This window comes from Gadus macrocephalus, chromosome 14, assembly GCF_031168955.1.
Source record: "Gadus macrocephalus chromosome 14, ASM3116895v1".
Taxonomy (NCBI): domain Eukaryota; kingdom Metazoa; phylum Chordata; class Actinopteri; order Gadiformes; family Gadidae; genus Gadus; species Gadus macrocephalus.
This window is the reverse complement of record NC_082395.1, coordinates 22340788-22359488: the sequence shown is the minus strand read 5'-3', so window position 1 is coordinate 22359488 and position 18701 is coordinate 22340788. Positions and strand designations below refer to the sequence as shown.

General features: G+C 46.8%; 1 protein-coding gene and 1 long non-coding RNA gene across 2 annotated transcripts; one reads left to right on the top strand and one right to left on the bottom strand.

Annotated features, from left to right (window-relative positions):
- Nucleotides 1–1937: 1937 nt before the first annotated feature.
- Nucleotides 1938–5659, bottom strand: irx5a (iroquois homeobox 5a). The gene is made up of 3 exons (XM_060071514.1): nucleotides 4935–5659; nucleotides 3422–3827; nucleotides 1938–2917 (listed from the first exon to the last, which is right to left on the bottom strand). The coding sequence occupies exons 1-3, from the start codon at nucleotides 5178–5180 to the stop codon at nucleotides 2190–2192; spliced, it is 1380 nt and encodes a 459-aa protein (XP_059927497.1). The 5' UTR covers nucleotides 5181–5659; the 3' UTR covers nucleotides 1938–2189.
- Nucleotides 5660–5801: 142 nt separating this feature from the next.
- LOC132472277 (uncharacterized) lies at nucleotides 5802–10042 on the top strand. Its single transcript, XR_009529050.1, has 2 exons — nucleotides 5802–6452; nucleotides 9413–10042. It is a non-coding gene; the product is annotated as an uncharacterized LOC132472277 (long non-coding RNA).
- Nucleotides 10043–18701: the final 8659 nt, after the last annotated feature.

The window sequence follows — 18701 nt, the reverse complement described above, 5'->3', positions numbered from 1 at the left end:
ACACACACACACACACACACACACACACACACACACACAAGCACACACGCACACACTTCGGCTTTACAAAATCTAATAATGATATTTGAGGAAAGTGAGTGATGAACGTCAATTTCCGATTTTCTATATTTAAAGAAATATGCGCATCCTTTACATAAACTGTAGGCCTACACTATCACGTGAACAACATATTCTATATTTAGGATATCCGTGTTTGAAATTTTGGGATTATTTCTTTCATCAATATTTTGGAATGAGTTTCTCAAGTCCAACTTTAATACCCTCTTAGGAGACATTGCATCAAACACGTGGATGCCCCAGGGACCGAAAAACAAAACATAATTATGCTATTTAGCCGGCTGATGTGTCGCAATCACTGCTTCAGCACACTCAGTCAGATTAAAACAGCAGTCCCACACTCCCGCTCGACTCCAATGGAGGACATTATGGCTCGGGGAATTGGAGAAAGCCCAGGGGAGATTTCAAGCTGGAGAAGGGGAAAGTAAACTATAAAGATTAATGGTGGCTGTAAACAAGAGCAAGCTGTCCTACTTCACCAGAGGCCAATATCATGGCAACAATGGTCCTGATGATAATGATACGTCACAGAGCATGGGGTTTTAGTTTTAAATAATGTGTTCAAACGAATTTATGATCATGTTAATGATGAAGTCATTACTAAATATTGTTTGGTAATTGGCCTTCACGCTGATACTGATGATAAACAATAATAATAATATAAATAATAATGTAAATATTAACAATAATAATAATTTGCATGAATTGTGTCGTTATTACTATTATTTATTTATTTAATTATATTGCTATTATTATTATTATAAAGCCTAGTTGTACAATGGTTGTTGGTTGATAGCCTATATGTCAGCTTCAGAAATTAGCCATCAGTTCCACACCTTTTACCATCAAATTGCTCTTAAAATAATCGCCATGCACTTGCTTACTCCTCACCTGATATCTGATCAAAGACGGTTTTCCGAAACGGATTTGAGAAAGAGGCCTTTAAAATTAGGAGCAAGTCTGACACCTACCTGCAGGACTCGGAAAAGTTTGAGTGTGCAGCCTGGCTTCCGGCAATAAACTAGGAGAGGATACTTTGATTTTTCTCTTTCTTTCTTTTTTTATGACAACGTTTCTTTTCCTCCACATTACTAATGTTTCACATCTAACGCGCTATTAAAGAGATTCCCCAGTAATGGTCTAACAAGGCAGTATGAACTAAATGCTTGGTTGAGCCTTTTTAACAGCTTCGCCACGCCTTGGAAATAGTAATGAGGTCTAAATTTGGCATAAAATCGAGCTCATTACGGGAGATCGCCACCTGATTGCTTTGCACAAAACACGGTTGGTAATTGGGTTAAAGGACCACGGCTCAGTTATGTTATTAGGGCTGTATCAATATTCACCTTTAGGCCTACAGATTGGGGAGTACAGAATAGGAGAAATGGCCAAAAATATATACAATAATATATCGTAGGCCTGTTAACAATAAACACAGTAAAGTCGTGTTATTCCTGTGTTTTGGGGAAGAAGTTGGGAGAGCAAAAACTAAAAACGCTTTCACTCATATATCCACTTTTCTCTCTTCGACTCTATTCTTGTTTAACTTTACAGAGTCTGCCCTCTCTCACACACACACACACACACGCACACGCACACACACACACACACACACACACACACACACACACACACACACACACACACACACACACACACACACACACACACACACAGGCTGTGGGCTTTATGAAGAAGAGGAAGGGAAAGAATCGTTAGCATCATATTAAGACCTTATTCACAAATACCTCGTCTGGCCCTTGAACCCCCAATGAATCGCTGCACACTTTATTTTTTTTTCGATAATTTACTTCAAAGATAGTGTATTGTCCATTTTAAATACAAAATGCTACATTAAATATACATGTTAGTCTTTATTACAAATAGACTCAGGCGGCTGCAGCAGCGATTAAGACCATTCTTGTTACATTTTAATGGGTTAAACCATTCAGAAATTAAATCCGAGAATAAGCATTTACTCAGAAAAAATAAATGTCGTCAGAATTTTCCCTTAATCTTTTTTCTTCCTTTTTTTTTTCTCCACGCAACCACAACAAATAAAATAAATAGATAGTCCACGTGATTTGGAAAAAAAGAACCACCGTGCAGATTTAAATGTTTGACATACCTTTCTTTAGTTCATAAGGGGAGTCTTTAAAGAGATCTACCTGCTGCGTCTGGCCTCTGACTCTGTGGCTCTCCCTGACCAGCGCCTCTGCTCTACTTAACACAGTCTGGTGGTTTAATCCGTTCAGGTGGGCCCCGGGCCCCCCCGAGCCGGGGCCCTGGTTACTGTGCAGGTGTCCAAAGCCGCCATAGTTCGTGTAGCCGGGGTAGAAGGGGGAAGTGTAGTACAGGGGCCTCGACAGCACGGTGCTGCTGTTGGGGAGGTGGCAGTGCGGGGACGAGCGCGAGGGGGGCGACGCGTCTGCGCCGTGGCCCAACGGCAACGGCAGTGGCTCGCTGCTGCCCTTACACCTGTCCGACGACGTGGCGATCTCCGCCAGCGACCACAGTTTGGGCTTCGGCGCCGACGGGAGCGAGTGGATCACCGACGTCACGTTACTGTTCACCGGGCCCGTGGGCCCCACGTGGTGCGAGTCTGCGGGTTTGTCGCGCTGCTCCGCGTGTGGCAGTTCGGTTCCCCGGGGGGGCGCGGCAGAAGGAGAGGAGGTGGTGGGTTTGGCTAGGGTGTGATCAGACAGCAGCAGATCCGTCCGCTCGTCCTGCTCTTTTAATTCCGAGTCGCTGAGGAGGGGATCCATGTCTCTAGTGCCGTGCGTCTCTTCCTTGAAGCGGTCGCACGCCTGCAGGTCCCCTGGGTGCAGCGATTTATGATCTGCGATGGAGGGAAAAACACGGAGGTTGTGAGTCCAAGTCCAGAGATAATGTATTATGAAGGCCTCGGATAACAAAAGCAGCTCGGACATATGTTCGTGGTTTGAGCGTACAAATATATTTGCAGCATTAAAACATTAACATAACAATAGGCCCGATAATAGGTGTTTAATAATGGACCCCAAAGCTTACACCACACACCCTGTAAAAACCGGGTGTGTGGAATATTAATGGTCATAAAATGGTAATAATTATCATTAGCCAAACAGCAATTCACCAGCTGTATCCTTATTATGCAGTTCAAGATAAATTGACTGCTAAACACTGTGCGTCACCAGCAAATCCAGCCCGTGAGAAGTCAAACGAGGGGAGTTCAAGGTGATTATTATTTAAAGCAATTGTCCCATTATAAATAATAAACCACCATTAACCAGCAATCAATTTCGCCCCCTGAGTGGAAACGACTGCCATGAAAAATGGATGATTTTCTCGTATGCGCGCTAACCTGACTCGGTGTCAGTGGAGTCCCCCTTGTCGCTCGGCTTGTTGGGCTCATCATCGTCGTTCTTCTCCAGATCGATGTTCTCGTCCTCGTCCTCATCCTCGCTGCGGTTCCTGGGGGTCCAGGTCATCTTGTTCTCCTTCTTTAGCCTCCTCCTGGCGTTGGCGAACCAGGTGGACACCTGCGTGAGGGTCATCTTGGTGATGATGGCCAGCATGATCTTCTCGCCCTTGGTAGGGTAGGGGTTCTTGCGGTGCTCGTTCAGCCAGGCCTTCAGGGTAGCGGTGGCATCCCGGGTAGCGTTCTTCCGGTAGGCCGGGTCCCCGTACGGGTAGGAGCCCAGGGGGGCCGCGTAGGGGTGGTAGCCTATCGAACCGGCCATGCCCGTGGTGTGGTCGTACGGAGAACCCTGGAGAATCAGGCGAGAAATAAGCTTGTTATAAAAGTACAGAAAATGTTTGACTTTTGACTGCTTCAAAGCCACTTTGATGCACACACACACACACACACACACACACACACACACACACACACACACACACACACACACACACACACGCACGCGCGCAAACACGCACACACATGCACGCCCGCGCGAACACACAATAACGCACATGCATGCACACACACTGGCACGTGCACGAACACACGGGCGCGGATTCACGCGCATGCGCGCATATAAACACACACACACAAGCATACACACACACAGACGCACACACACACACACACACACACACACACACACACACACACACACACACACACACACACACACACACACACGCACACACACACACACACACACACACACACACACACACACACACACACACACACACACACACACACACAGGCCTAAAAAATACATAATTCGCTATTTTGTAAATTAGGTAATAGAAGGTAATTATAATAAACGTAAAGTTCGTTTGTGGGCCGGCAACGATTCCAAATTGTTGACGCCAGGCGACTTTATTCTGATAATTATTTAAACCATAAGGGGGCAGTTATTGAAGTGGCGTTAAATTGACCTAATTTTCATCCAGAATATCATTATCATGCTGCTCCTCTCCAGAACTATGAGGTCTGTTCGGTGTTTCTTGGGCTGTAATTATTTCCTAAAGTCTGCTCATTTTGTAAACCGTTGGTGTCCAGCTCACGGAATCTGTCCGTATTAAATCGTCTCTTTCAATGTCGGATAATAAAGTTTTAAAACAACATTCAGGCCTTAAAAACACCAAAACCGTTTACAGGCAATTCCCTTAAATACTGCGACATCGTAGCCTACACCCATTTTGTAAAATATGATTTATTTGGCAATTAAATAGAATATCATAAACCGTTCGTCAAACGAGCGGACACACATTAATTGTGTAGGCTATTTAATTGTACGCAACTGTCTTACACTGACGCAAATAAAACATCCTAAATAGTTGAGATAACACTGGCGGGTCAACGCGTTAATCCTGACCTCAGATCGGTTGAACGGTGAATAAATGAACAATAATCCACTCACCACATAGGAGGAGAAGGTCGCCGCTGCGGCCGCCGCGTCCGCCGCGTACGGCAGGTGGGACCCGTAGCTGGGCGACGCGCCGGTGAAGGCGGTGGACCCGGCGTAGGGCGCGAAGGCGGACCCGCTCGAGGACCGCCCGAGCTCCTCGGTCCTTGGTCCCGAGATCACGCCCGCGCTGTACGCCGGGCACGAGTACAGCGCCAGAGAAGCGGATGGCTGGTACAAGTAGCCCTGAGGATACGCCATGCTGGAACCCCGAGACAAGTCAAGGCGAAGCAGACGACTGGAGCACTTTTCCCTTGTTATTCTCTCAGTGGAAGCAGCTCATAGAGGCTGTGACCAGCAGACCGCGGTCTGTCCCCGACTACCGAACAACTATGGAGCAGGAATACAACTGCGCAGAGAAGTCCTCCTCATGCACTCTGTCACTTCGGCCGCTGCCGGCAGCCTCTGAGCGCCAGGTTTCTCTTCCTCCTCGGCGCGTCGCTTTCCGGCCGTTCCTGATATCTGAGTCTCGGCTCGGAGGCTCTCATGCCATGCAGCACAAGTTTTTTTTTTTTTACCGTCGGACGAGGGGGCTTTGCTCGGGAAAACGTCCTGCCAAGATGCTAAGTTGGAAATTGAGGATTCTGACGCCCTACTACGCGGCCGACGCTCCTCCTTCCGGGGGTGGAGGCATCGAGGGAAAGGCGAGCTTATAGCCGGGGAACCACAGCCCTGCCTAAATCGATCCTCTCTCTCTCTCGCTCTCTCTCTTTCCCTCGCGCACCCCCCCCCCCCCCCTTCTCCCCCCCCCCCCCCCTCGTTCCCTCTCTAACTCTTCCCCCCCTCTTTTTTCTCTCTCTCCCCCCCTCTCTCTCCTACTCATCTCTCTCTCTCTCTCTCTCTCTCTCTCTCTCTCTCTCTCTCTCTCTCTCTCTCTCTCTCTCTCTCTCTCTCTCTCTCTCTCTCTCTCTCTCTCGCTCTCTCCTACTAATTTCTCTCTCTCTCTCTCTCTCTCTCTCTCTCTCTCTCTCTCTCTCTCTCTCTCTCTCTCTCTCTCTCTCTCTCTCTCTCTCTCTGTTTATTCTCCATCCTCCCATTTGACTAACAATCCCTCTCTAGCTCTTTCTCTTTTTTTCCGCCGGCCGGCTCTTCGCTGCAGTGTGTCTGAAGTGTCCCGCTGGAAGGTGATATCATGCGAGTCAGTAGCTCAACTCCAACTTCTTTATTTTTCTAAATACGAAGCCGACACTTTCACACCTGATCAATAACAAACGGGGCTGCCGTGCGCCGGGGAAGGCTCGCCGGTTACCGGAAGCGGGAGAATAATGCACTTGACGCTACTTTGCGCTTTCTTTCGTCAATGCCAATTTCTTGTTCGAGCGCAAAATCATTGTGCCTCAAAAACAACTGAGTGATTTTGTGATTTTCTTGCGCACACTTTGTAAGAGGGGAGAGCGAGGGGAGCGAGAGGCGACGAGTTTTGAATGGATTACCATTGGCACGTCGACTTTACGCACGGCGCGTTTGGTATTGGTAAGAAAATGGCAATTTAAAAAGTAGGCGGAAAGTAAATTGAAGCGGATCTCCAAAAACACACGTGACACATTTTGTATAATTCCTCCACGAGAAGATGAATACATAAAATGATCTCGGCAGTCTGATATCGTGCACATCTATTTTTTTGGAGCGGAGGTATTTGTGGTGGCCGCGTAATAGTTTTTGCAATGTATCCTAGAATAAAACGGCTAGATAAACATTCCCAGAAAGTCATAAAGCCTCAAACCAAGGCAGATTAGTAGCATATGAACGACTCCAAATCCGCGAGTGTAATCTCAGTTGATCCTATCAGATACATTTCTGCGCCGAAATAGAGGTAGCTCAGATTTATTTAATATTGCACGCTTATCAGTCACATAACCCACTTCTCCATTCAAAGGCAGAGGAGGAACTTGACACTAAGATTGCATCAAAAAATAAAGTTGTAGGCCTTCTTTACAAATTTGTTCTAATTATATTATTATTATTATTATTATCATTATCATTATTGTTATTGTTATTATTGTAATAATAATAATAATAACAATAACAATAATAAAAATAATAAATAATTCATCATAACAATCAGAATAATATTGCATCAAGATCATCATCGTCAATAATTATGATAATAGGCCTACTCGTTATCACTATTAACCCTATTATGTTATTATCATAAAATGCTGAACATTATAAAAAAATATTTAAATGTATTTATTTATTAATTCCAAAAAAGATATACTGTACAATTTCCCATAAAGCGGACTTGAGAGTGTGTGTGATTGTCTGGAGCGTGGGTTCACATCCGCGGCAGGCCGAGAGGGATCGCTGCAGGCGCTGCTAAGGAGCTCGTGCATGCGCTGCGCCGCGCCGCGCGTCATTCAGATTATCACGTGACGCGCGGTAGCGCGTCACATGGTGCTCTGAGTGATGACGCGGTAGGCTACAGTGCGAATCAATGCGAACAAAAACGAAAAAGACCCAGTGAAAGTAGGGCCTGATAATGGTGACAGGTAGCCCCCCCCCCCCCCCCCCCCCACTGTGCCGCCGTCGAGTTTTATCCCACGAGCTGCAGTCTCGGGGACATTTTCCAATAATGAGGAGGATCCGTCCACCGCTGAAGAAGTGCAGAAACTGTAGGGGTAGACCTTATTCTCCCCATCTATAGGCGTATGTTAGCTATTTTAAAATTGGTATTTCAGTCTAACACTTATGTCGATATCACTGAGCTTTACCCATTGAAAGAAAAAAAAGTGAGTTATATTATGAGTTGTGTGCGTGTGCGCACGCGTGCGCGTGCATGAGAGAGTGAGTGTGTGTTGTCTTAACGTGGCCAGCTTGAATCGGAAGTGAATTTATGGAGGAAATGGAGGGAGATGTGATTGGTGCCGTCCGATATTGATCGCCCGGCGTCGTTCGCCCTCTCCCCGACGCGTCTGATTGGCTGGTTGGAGGAGAAGAGCAAACTAGTCAGAACAAAGGGAGAAGGATATGTAATAATGACTGATATGACGTCACGCCACTTTAATGAATAATAACAGATCGCAGGACTGAAGCTTATTAACGACACACGGACATATGTGTTCATAAAAGAAGAGTTTTCTCAAGATGCTGCTCCGCCCCGCTGGCTCTCGGTTCGGGTGCCCGGCGCACAAAACAAACTTCCTCATGAAGTGTTTGAGGGCTGCTCTCCTGAACGCACCGCAGTGTGTCCGTCTCCTGGACGCGCCTCAGTGTGTCCGTCTCCTGCTCTCCTGAACGCGGCTCGGTGTGTCCGTCTCCTGATGATCAGGAGACGGACACACCGAGCCGCGTTCAGGACCTGATCGCGCCTCAGTGTGCCCGTCTCCTGATCTCCTGAACGCGCTTCAGTGTATCCTTCTCCTGCTCTCCTGAACGCGCCTCGGTTTGTCCGTCTCCTGAACGCGCTTCAGTGTGTCCGTCTCCTGCTCTCCAGAACGCGCCTCGGTTTGTCCGTCTCCTGCTCTCCTGAACGCGCCTCGGTTTGTCCGTCTCCTGCTCTCCTGAACGCGCCTCGGTTTGTCCGTCTCCTGCTCTCCTGAACGCGCAAGTAGATGAGAGTCTTCAAATAGCAGAAGGCGACGTCTCCTGCGGGTGACGGGGGGCTATCATGTGACTGATTGAGACCCATTGTTTTGCTAATTGTGTATCACCACAGAAAGAACGGGTAACATTAGAGGTGGTTAATGTAAAGGGTCTGACAGGTCAGCTTCGTCTGTGGAGGAGTAAACAAACCTCAAGTATCTGCAGCGTTCCCCCCTTTCTAAATCGGTGTCCTAAACCCATTAGTTGACATCTATTTTTCTTTGATGTATTAGCTGAGGGCTTTTGCCACTTGGAAGCCAATTGAAATTCTAAATAGCTTCGCCTCCAAATGCTTTGGGGAGATCTGCTGCAAATAATGGATGTAATTTATTTTTGACCTTGCCTTTTTATATTGAATGATTAAACAAATGAGAAGAACCATGCACTGGACTAAGCAATCGGCCCACTGCAAAGCTGTGATTCGCTATGAATAGGAATTAAAAATAAAATTTGGTCAGAATCCATGTGGCACTTCGATTGAGCAATAATTTTAATATTGTTTTAATTATATTTAAATATCGGTGGCAGCCCATGTACAATCAAAATTTTTTTGTATTTTTGTTCAAACCAGCAAAAGGAAATCGTCAGCCAATCAGAAGGAGATCAAAAAGTGCCCCGTCATTCTGGAGCCCTTAAAACACACAAAGAACCAACACAAATTACTACAGAAAATATTTTAGAGGTCATCTCATGTTTTATAATTTCTCTCTGGTTATTACAACACAATCTCCTCACCCTGTTGCTACGTTTATATTTATGTTGTACTTTTACAATTTCTGCCATGACTGTAAACACCCTTTTAGGAAACTAGCTCTGGGCTGACTCTTCCTGTCTTCCTCTCTCTCTCCCAGGGTGAGTGGCGGCACCCCGGATTGGTCGACTGAAGAAATAATGACCTTATTATGGGAAGCAGTTTCAAATCCGCGGCGTTAGACAAAGACTGCTGGCTCCGTGCTGAGACACACCTCCACCCCCCCCCCCCCTCTCAGCCAGCTGTGTATGTGATGATTGATTTGCAAGAAGCAGCCATTGATTTTGCACTATAAATACTATAAATACAAGCATAACTACACTTATGTTTATACGTAAATATATGAGTACCATACATATTTATATATAAAAAGCTACACACACAGAGACGGTCTCACACTGCAGGAATAAAAGGGGATATTAGTTATTTTTTTATTTGACAAGACAAATCACCTGTAATAGTTTTTCGCAAACGAGTCAATAGGCACAGTGGCTAACCGAATATCGATTTGATATAATATAATATAGATCTAATGAAGGCTGAGTTATGTGAATATGAGCTCTGCCAGCTCCTCCCAGTAGATTCTTCTGTCTGCAGCCACATTATCACCGGGTTCAGCGCTTTGTTTGCATTGCATTACGAGGTATAACTGCTACGGTGGATCAGCTGCCACGGCTGATTCTGCTGCCGTATATAAGAATAAACACACGCGTGTATATCGCCCAATTATCTTCAAGTGTAACAAGAATTACTTTGATTCCAGACTATATCCGTTGTTTCCTAGTATGTGTGTGTGTGTGTGTGTGTGTGTGTGTGTGTGTGTGTGTGTGTGTGTGTGTGTGTGTGTGTGTGTATCTTCTGCTTCATAATTGTAACAAGAATGACTTTGATTCCAAACTATATCTGTTGTTTCCAAGTATATCTATTGCAGATGTGGAGGGGTGTTTGTGTGCTTGTGTGTGTTTGTTTGTGCTGATGTGTGTGTGTGTGTGTGTGTGTGTGTGTGTGTGTGTGTGTGTGTGTGTGTGTGTGTGTGTGTGTGTGTGTGTGTGCGCGTGTGTGTGCATGCGTGCGTGTGTGTGTATCTATGTATCTTCTGCTTCATAATCGCATGATCTGATGTGAAGAGTTGTGTGCGTGTAGCTGTTGTCTTCCCAGACCCAGGGCTAAATGCTTGTTTTGATGCTGCTATAGGTGCTGCATGGCAATTAACTGAATCCCAAACCCGATAACTACTTCCAAGCTCTCTAGGCATGTAGGAGGTGCTTCCGCGAAGCCTCGGCGAAGGTAAAACGATACAACGTACAAATCAAATGAGTAGCGCGATGTTAAAACCATAATGTGAAGAAGCTATGCCCCAGATATTTGCACTGACTTAATCCAATTGAAATCGTATGAGTGAGTTGCAAAGGCTCCCCGGGTCTGTTGCCTGCTTATGTATACGGTGCATAATAAAAGTTGACGAGGTTGGTGATAGATCACAGCCCAGGTAGGGTAAACACATTAACCCCTCAGGGTTGGTTCAGACTCCTAGCTCTATATATATTTATTTCCCTCTCTCTCTCTTTCTCGCTCACTCGTCTTCCTTTCTACTCTCTCATCTTATTCCTCTATCTCCCCCTCCACTTCTCTCTCTCTCTCTCTCTCTCTCCCACCCCCGCCCTTCTCTCTTCCACTTTGCCGCCCCACCCCCCCCACCCCTCTCGGTTTATCATCCTTAAATGCGTTAGTGGAGCACAAACCAGAAGCCGCCATAATCTGTCAACATGCCCTTTAATTGGCGGAAGAGAACAACACATGCTTCCAGTTGTGCCATTCCTAAGTGCACATGCCAGGGAAACACAGAGTTCACGGAGGAAGTGATCCCGGGAGAGCGGCCGTAATTAAAAGTATCTTTTAATAGGCTTGTAATGCAGAGCCTGACTCCTGTTGCCTTAAGTTGAGAACGAACTCTGTGGGTGGAGATGGACACATGGGTGGGTGGGGAGGTGGGGTGTGTGTTTGTATGTGTGTGTTTGTATCAGTGTGTGTGTGTGTGTGTGTGTGTGTGTTTGTGTGGGTATCGGGTTGTGTGTGTGTGTGTGTGTGTGTGTGTGTGTGTGTGTGTGTGTGTGTGTGTGTGTGTGTGTGTGTGTGTATCGGGGTGTGTGTTTGTGTGTGTGTTTGTATGTGTATGTGTTTGTGAGTGTCTGTGTGTGTGTGTGTGTGTGTGTGTGTGTATTTGTGTGTGTGTGTGTGTGTGTGTGTGTGTTTGTGTGTGTGTGTGTGTGTGTGTGTGTGTGTGTGTGGGGGGGGGGGGGGGGGGGGGGTGCTGAGGGAGAGTGTAAGCGATACGGCTCGCTGTGGTCGTCAGACATGCAGTCTCCCAGCCTCGGTCACCACATTCAGGACACCAGCCACCCTCCCCTCCCCTCCTCTCCCCTTCCCTCCCCTCCCCTCCCCTCCCGTCTCCCCCATCACTCCCTTACCTCACACACCTCCACGCACCCTCTGATCCCATAATCCTTTGTTCACCAAACGAGAGATTCTCCTTTACTACTTCACCTCTCTCTCTCTCTCTCTCTCTCTCTCTCTCTCTCTCTCGCTCTCTCTCTCGTTCTCTCTCTCTCTCTCTCTCTCTCTCTCTCTCTCTCTCTCTCTCTCTCTCTCTCTCTCTCTCTCTCTCTCTCTCTCTCTCTCTCTCTCTCTCTCTCTCTCTCTCCTCTCTCTCTCCCCCCCCCCCCCCCCGTCTCCCCCCTCCTGTCGTCTCTGGCCGCTCTGGTTAAATGGTGTTTTACCTCCTATTGGCAGCCATCAGCTCCAGTAATGCAGGCACTGAGGGCTTGATTTGGGCCCGCTGCACTTGAATCAAGTCAGAATGCTTCGGGGAATAGAGGAGGAGGAGGAGGAGGAGGAGGAGGGGTATTATGTTCAGCAGTGCATTCCACTGCAAGCGATGTTGTTTTTTTGTTTTGTCAGGGCGGGCTTTGATGCCGTCTCCCCTTACCTTTGTAGTCCTGGCAGCCATGTTTCATAAACACCGAACGGGAAACATCCTCAGCATTAGAAATGTAGATGGCCGCACCGGAACCCGCGCGTTGTGAATTCTGCACACGCCCAGTGGCACTCTCCCTCTTCCCCTAATGCCGCTAAGGGATTGAGTCCAATCGGCTCATCTTTAGCCTGGGTGTGACGCTGATACGGCCACTTCAGCATGGCCCATATAGCTCTCTTTGTCTCACACTGTTTTAGTGCACTACTACAACCGAGTGCACCTAGTCAGGTGGTCCCGTACCGCTGCTGAATGTGACTGAAACCCCCTGAACACAGGAGCTGGGTGTGTTATGAGCCGTTGGCGTTGTGGAGCCGCTCTTCCTTGCATTCTGAAGCAGCTCCTCCTCGGAATGTATAGCGACACCTATTGGTGTGTGTGTGTGCAGCCTCGTCTGAATTAAATAGCTATACGTCTACGTGGGACTTATATACAGACACATTATACTGTTGCTTTGAAATGTATTCATTGGGAACAAGTTACCTACTATTAGAGTAAAAATGATATACATAATATTATGAAGAGAAAACAATTCTAGGATCAAAATAGTCTGAATCATTATGGAAACATTTTCCCCTATTTTACCATACGATGATTCAAGTTGCAGCACATGCAATATAGTGAATGATATAATCATACATTTATCTCAACCTAAGCAAAATTTCCAGAAATTATAATTCAATAGATAAAGTTATAGCAAGGACTACTCATATGCATTTGTTATGGCATATTTCAATTTGGCATTAAAAGAAAAAAAAGCCTCTGACTGCAATGCTTTGGTAGTAAACGTCAATTAAAGATACGTGTGATTAACCCCTTCACCGTCCCTCTGCCCGCCTCTTTCATCTCCTCCTGATCTGATTGATTGATGTCCTGAGCGTTCTGAGAATCAGGCTCAGACACTCCACGGGTGATTGGGTCAGACGTAGGAAGCCTCAGCTGGGACGTAATGCCCCACACCTGGTGCAGATTTGGAGGGCGATTCCTTCACAGGTACCGTCTTCTCCCCCTCTCCTCCCCCTGCTCTCCCAGTCCCAGAAAGTCCCGGAGGTATTTCCTCTGTCTACGGCTGTGTTTGTTTTTACCCCCTGCTTTGCCACCCGACCCTCCTCTGGCCTATGACAAAGCTGCCCCCTGTGTAAGGATTTGCGCTGGGTGTGGAAAAACGATACCTCGCTCAATCCGACTGATCTTTTCCTCTCTGGCCTTTAGGCCCAATCATAACAACAAGGACCAACGGGTTGGGGAATAAACATGGGACTAGCGACCTCTGGCCGCTTTAGCCAACCTCATTTCCTTACCGCAGAACCTATCAAGCCGAAGCTAATCACATTTGAACGAGTCAGAAACATGGAAATCATTTCCTAACGGGAAAGTATCCTACCCAGCCACTTCCGGTATCTCTGTTCCTGCTGTATACCTTTCACCTCTCTGCCCCCTTAGTGTGAGTGTGTGTGTGTGTGTGTGAGTGAGTGAGTGTGTGTGTGTGTTTTACAATTAAAAAATCTTCGTAACCTCTGTATAGCTTTCACCTCTATGCCCCTTTGGCGCGCGCATGTGTGTTTGCGTGTGTGTGTGCATGCATGCGTGCGTGCGTGCATGCGTGTGCGTGCGCACGTGTGTGTGTGTGTGTTGTTCTACAATTAAACACGCTATCTAGCAGCGCTCGATCTCACCCTGCAGCTTGAAGGCACATCTGCGGCCCATGTTGCCAGGACGCCGTGGCCGGCCAAGGTAAACACGTCCGGGACTTCAAAGGGCTGGCAGCCCAGGGCCGCGGAGCACCTGAGCGCGGTGATTTCCAAGGCAGCGTCATGTCACCTGACCTGGGCTGGGAGCCTAGCTTTGTTGTGCCCAGCGGTGGCGTTATATCCAGGAAGGCTAAACAGGCTCTTTACCAAAGTACACAGTGTTAGCGATATGGGTCGGGGCAGCGCTCAGAGTTCAAAGGCTCAGGGACGGGGCTGTTGTGGGCTGCGGTAGGGTGTGTCTCTATCCCAAGGTGGGTCTTGAAAACGTCTGTCACGGTGGTTTGTAGGGTTTCGATGAATGGAAATGTATTATATGAGTGATCTGTTAAACCATGACGCATGATATCAACAATACACCAAGGTGTATTGTTGATATCATGCGTCATACTACTACTCCTACTCCTACTCTACTACTACTACTGCTACTACTGCTAATATCAATAATAATACCATTACTACTACTACTAGGCTACTACTACTGCTGCTTCTACTACTAGTGCTATTACTAATGATAATAATACCATACGACTACTACTACTACTACTATTAATACTACTACGTCTACTACTATACTACTATACTACTACTACTACTACTATTACTAATATTCATAATACAATACTACTACTAGTGCTGCTACTACTAATGCTACTAATAATAATACCATACTACTACGAATACTCAACCACAACTACTGCTATTACTACTACTTCTGCTAATAATAATCATCGACTTAATGGAAAACAGTGACACCTGAAAATGAAATATGAATTGGAAAAACTATAATTGATTCAGAAGAAAGCACGTCGCTGCAACACATTCAACACTAACAAGACATTGTATTTGCAAAGCTTAACGGCATATCAGCGCCGTGCGAATCAAGGTCTATGTTGAGCGTGTATTATAGGCTCACTATTTGTGTTGACACACGCGACTCCTTCTCTCCCCCCCCCCCTGATGCAAATGCAACCTAAACATTAGGCCAAAGCAAGGCAAGCATAGCCCATAAACTCTTTGAGCCCCAAACACTTTGAACAGACAACTATCACTAATCACTCCCAGAGCACTGCAGCGTGTAATTACTCTGCCAAACGTTTGCCTTTCACAGCTTAGCACCAGCAGCCCTGACCCTGCACTTCCCTGTCTCTCCTCACCCCCCACCGCCCTCCCACCTCCCCCCTCCCCCCTTCCCTCCTCTCGCTCCCATCCTCTCTCCCAGACACAACGTGCTCTCTCTTAATATTTAGAGCCGTCCACACAGGAAAAGAGCAGCAGCAGGAGGAGGAGGAGGAGGAGGAGGAGGAGGAGGAGGAGGAGGAGGAGGAGGAGGAGGGACACAGAGAGAGAGTGAGGGAGAGAGTGAGAGGACTGTGTGTTTGGTGCTTCCGGCATCGTGGGAGCCTGTTTAAATAGGCTTTGAAACCTTAGCCATCCGGAGATCAGAAATAGCCTTATTGACTGCATGGGTCTGGGGAGTGAGTGAGCGCGCGGGTCCTGGGGGTTCACCTCTACCAGGAGGGGAGAGGAATGCTCTCTCCCCCCCGTCTGCAAAGCCTTCACACATTAATTATGCATCCGGAAGAAAACACACTTCTGGCCACACTGTTTTTATAAGTAATGTTTCCGTTTCGCCGTGCACGTTTGTTTGAGTTGGCTTTATTGTGCTGTCTGTGTGCAGGGTCTCTCTCCGTCGCCACGGCCCCTTTCTACTTTTGTCTCTTTCATGCCAGCTCTGTTTGTGTTTCTGCGCCTGCCTTTCCTTCTCATTTACCTACGTCAGTGAGCAGCTGTCAGTCCAGGCGGTGATGGGTCCGCTGGATGGCTGAATGCTGATAGGCTGGCGGCTCAATGCAAATACGACGTGCCGAGACGCTGCCTTTGGAGAGCAGGTATACGCCTTCAGAGAGGCAGGCCTGGGAAACCCACGATGACTATTAGCTGGATTTCATGGCCTGCCTCTGATCTTCCACAGTGACAGTGTGCTATTATATGAGTCCCCCCCTCCACACACCCCACACACGCACGCACGCACGCAGGCACACACACACACACACACACACAGGCATGCAAATGTCCCATAAACTCAGACCTTGCATACATGTAAGTCACAACAGACAATGCATAATAATGCTTAATGTCAAGGAATAGGATCAAACTATAAGAGGCCTATTTTTATGTTGTCTTTTATCACAATTCCCAGTCTATATGGGGCCTCAGAGCCCTATGAACGTTCACATGAACTTTTATAGCACCCCCCTAAGTCCTAGAACCCGAGATAAAGAGAAACCACAAAAAATAAAGTGGGTAATTATAATCCTGGCGTTTTGCACTGCTTGTATAAAGAACAAAAGAGCGAGGGTGATGTTTTAGTATTTTTAGCGGGCCCCTTGGCAAAACAATGAATGGAATTGCCACAACTCTTAAGCAGAAATTAAAAATTCAGCATATTATCAACGTATAATGTGTCCTTATCTAACAATGTGATTCCAACTTATTGTCATGCCCCTTCACAGACACGACGTACAAGTTCATCTGGTCGCACAGCGGCTTAAAGAGTCCTCTCGGTTGATATTGTAAAGCCTTTTGAGTAAGCCTCAATTTATCACTGACGTCGTCATTTCACTTCATCAGTCGTGAGTTGTGACTAAAAATACATCCGAGATTAGCTTCGCGGCCAAGACTATCCCACACAGCTTTGATATTATAATGGGTGGGGGGTGGCTCGCTCGCAGATACAGTCGTCTGATTCCAGTTCATAAAAGTCTGAACCAGACACGCGATACTTGGGGGATCATAGAATAAGAAAATAAAATAACGATGGAACGTGATCACATCGATTCCCTCTGAATATCACCTGTCTCCTGCCTTGTTAATTCCTTTGTCGGGGGCATTTCGCGTGGATGAAAACAGCTCCCACCCCTCTATTTCTCTCCCTCCCTGGCTTTTTTTCTATTCCTCACAAATTAGCCATGGTCCTGGAGGCCAGGATGACAAGAGGTTACGGGGAGACGATGTGTTTAATTAATTGAAAAATGCTTAAATTCCTTTTACAGTTGTTATGCACGGGGAAAAAAAAAAGGATTCCGTGTTGCCAGTACTCAACCATAATTAGCACCCGGGGGAATTAAATATTTAGCGTTGGCCGTGTTACAGCACTTAGGGCACAGATTTCTATTTTAACTATGAAAGCTAGCCATTCTTAAGTGCATGCGTCTGCGTGGACAGCTGTACAAAGGGGAACAGCAGTGGATATCTCAGCGAGACACCCCAGTGGTATTCCGGGTCCTTCCACATCACATGTGTAAGAGATATAGGAGTTGTATTCCCGGGGGTAGGGCATTACTCTGAGTATTTAGTTTTCTAATTAGGCTGTGGGACTCCGTCCCCCGCGCTGCCACCACAGAAGCCAACAAGAATTTCCTTACATGTCAACTCTCTCAGAGAGACTGGGTGAGAGGGAGATAGTGGGAGCGGGAGCGAGGGATAAATTGTGTTTTCATGCGAGAGATACATGAAGACAGCGGCGAAGGAAAGCAAAAGGGGGTTAACCCGGAAATCAAAGACCTCCGAGAAAAAGCCTTTGTTTATTCCCAGTTTAATTACACTTGGCTTGTAAGGGCTCCAGTGGTCCGTTTGACTCGAAAAAGAGAGGATGTTTAGGAGCCTCAGTGGAGCCGTAAGGAGAGTTGAAGCCCAACTTTTTATTTTTAATCCCCCCCCGCCCCCTGACAGTCGCCTCTGGTTTGGAGAGCCGACACAACGTCTTAAATGGGGGGTTCTCAGTGAGCCACACTACAGCGCACACAGCAACGAGAGCCACTGCCCTGTCAGGCCCAGTCGTCCGCACGGAGAGGGAGGTGGCGGGCCATGTGGAGACACCAGCAGCTGACCACAGCAACTGCCGGACCTGTCAGAGTGCATCAGGTTACCCACTAATGAGAAGTAATAAGGGTTATCTCAACTTCAGAGGACTTTGATCTTTATGCATGGTGGGATTTAGAAAATGGAGTCAAGAGAAGGGCGCTCCGGATTGTAGCGGAAACTCGAACCCTGATTTGCGCTCAGAGCGGAGGGTTGAGGAGAGAGCACGCTCAGGGTGATTGAATACGTGGGCCAAACTAATGCTGGGAGGCTGGATGTTTTCAGTGTGTTACATATCGCAGGCTTAACCAAACGTGGTCGCTCGGATTAGTCACCTTAGCAGAGGCAGCGTGGGATAGAAGACTCTCCTAAATAACCAGGGCCAAATATGTCTGCTGTTGAAATTGAATATGATCAACATTTTGGAAGGAAGTTTTAGAGTTCATGAGATTTTCCACCACAGTGACATAGGCTATTTCGTCCTGGGAATGGAATTGTTGATGGAATTCCAGTCAAAGCAATGTGTTTGAATTTAAATGAATGATCATGTTGACATTTCTTTAATCAATTGATACACTAAGCAGCCATGTTAGGAGCGGTAATGTGTTTTCACACATCTCGAGTAATGTCCGGCTCCCTCTACAGCCTCGTTCAGTAGAACCAGTTCCTCTTTGGATTATACTAAACTGAGGGAATTAGAGTGAAAAATCCATGCGGAAATTTACCGCTCATTCAACTTCAGGCCT

What these genes read in the sequence shown, in the direction of transcription:
- irx5a (XM_060071514.1), bottom strand. Translation starts at nt 5,180, where the DNA reads ATGGCGTATCCTCAGGGCTACTTGTACCAGCCATCCGCTTCTCTGGCG. An exon ending in CGACCTTCTCCTCCTATGTG is followed by an intron (nt 3,828 to 4,934) that starts GTGAGTGGATTA and finishes CTGATTCTCCAG; the next exon opens with GGTTCTCCGTACGACCACAC. An exon ending in CTCCACTGACACCGAGTCAG is followed by an intron (nt 2,918 to 3,421) that starts GTTAGCGCGCAT and finishes CCTCCATCGCAG; the next exon opens with ATCATAAATCGCTGCACCCA.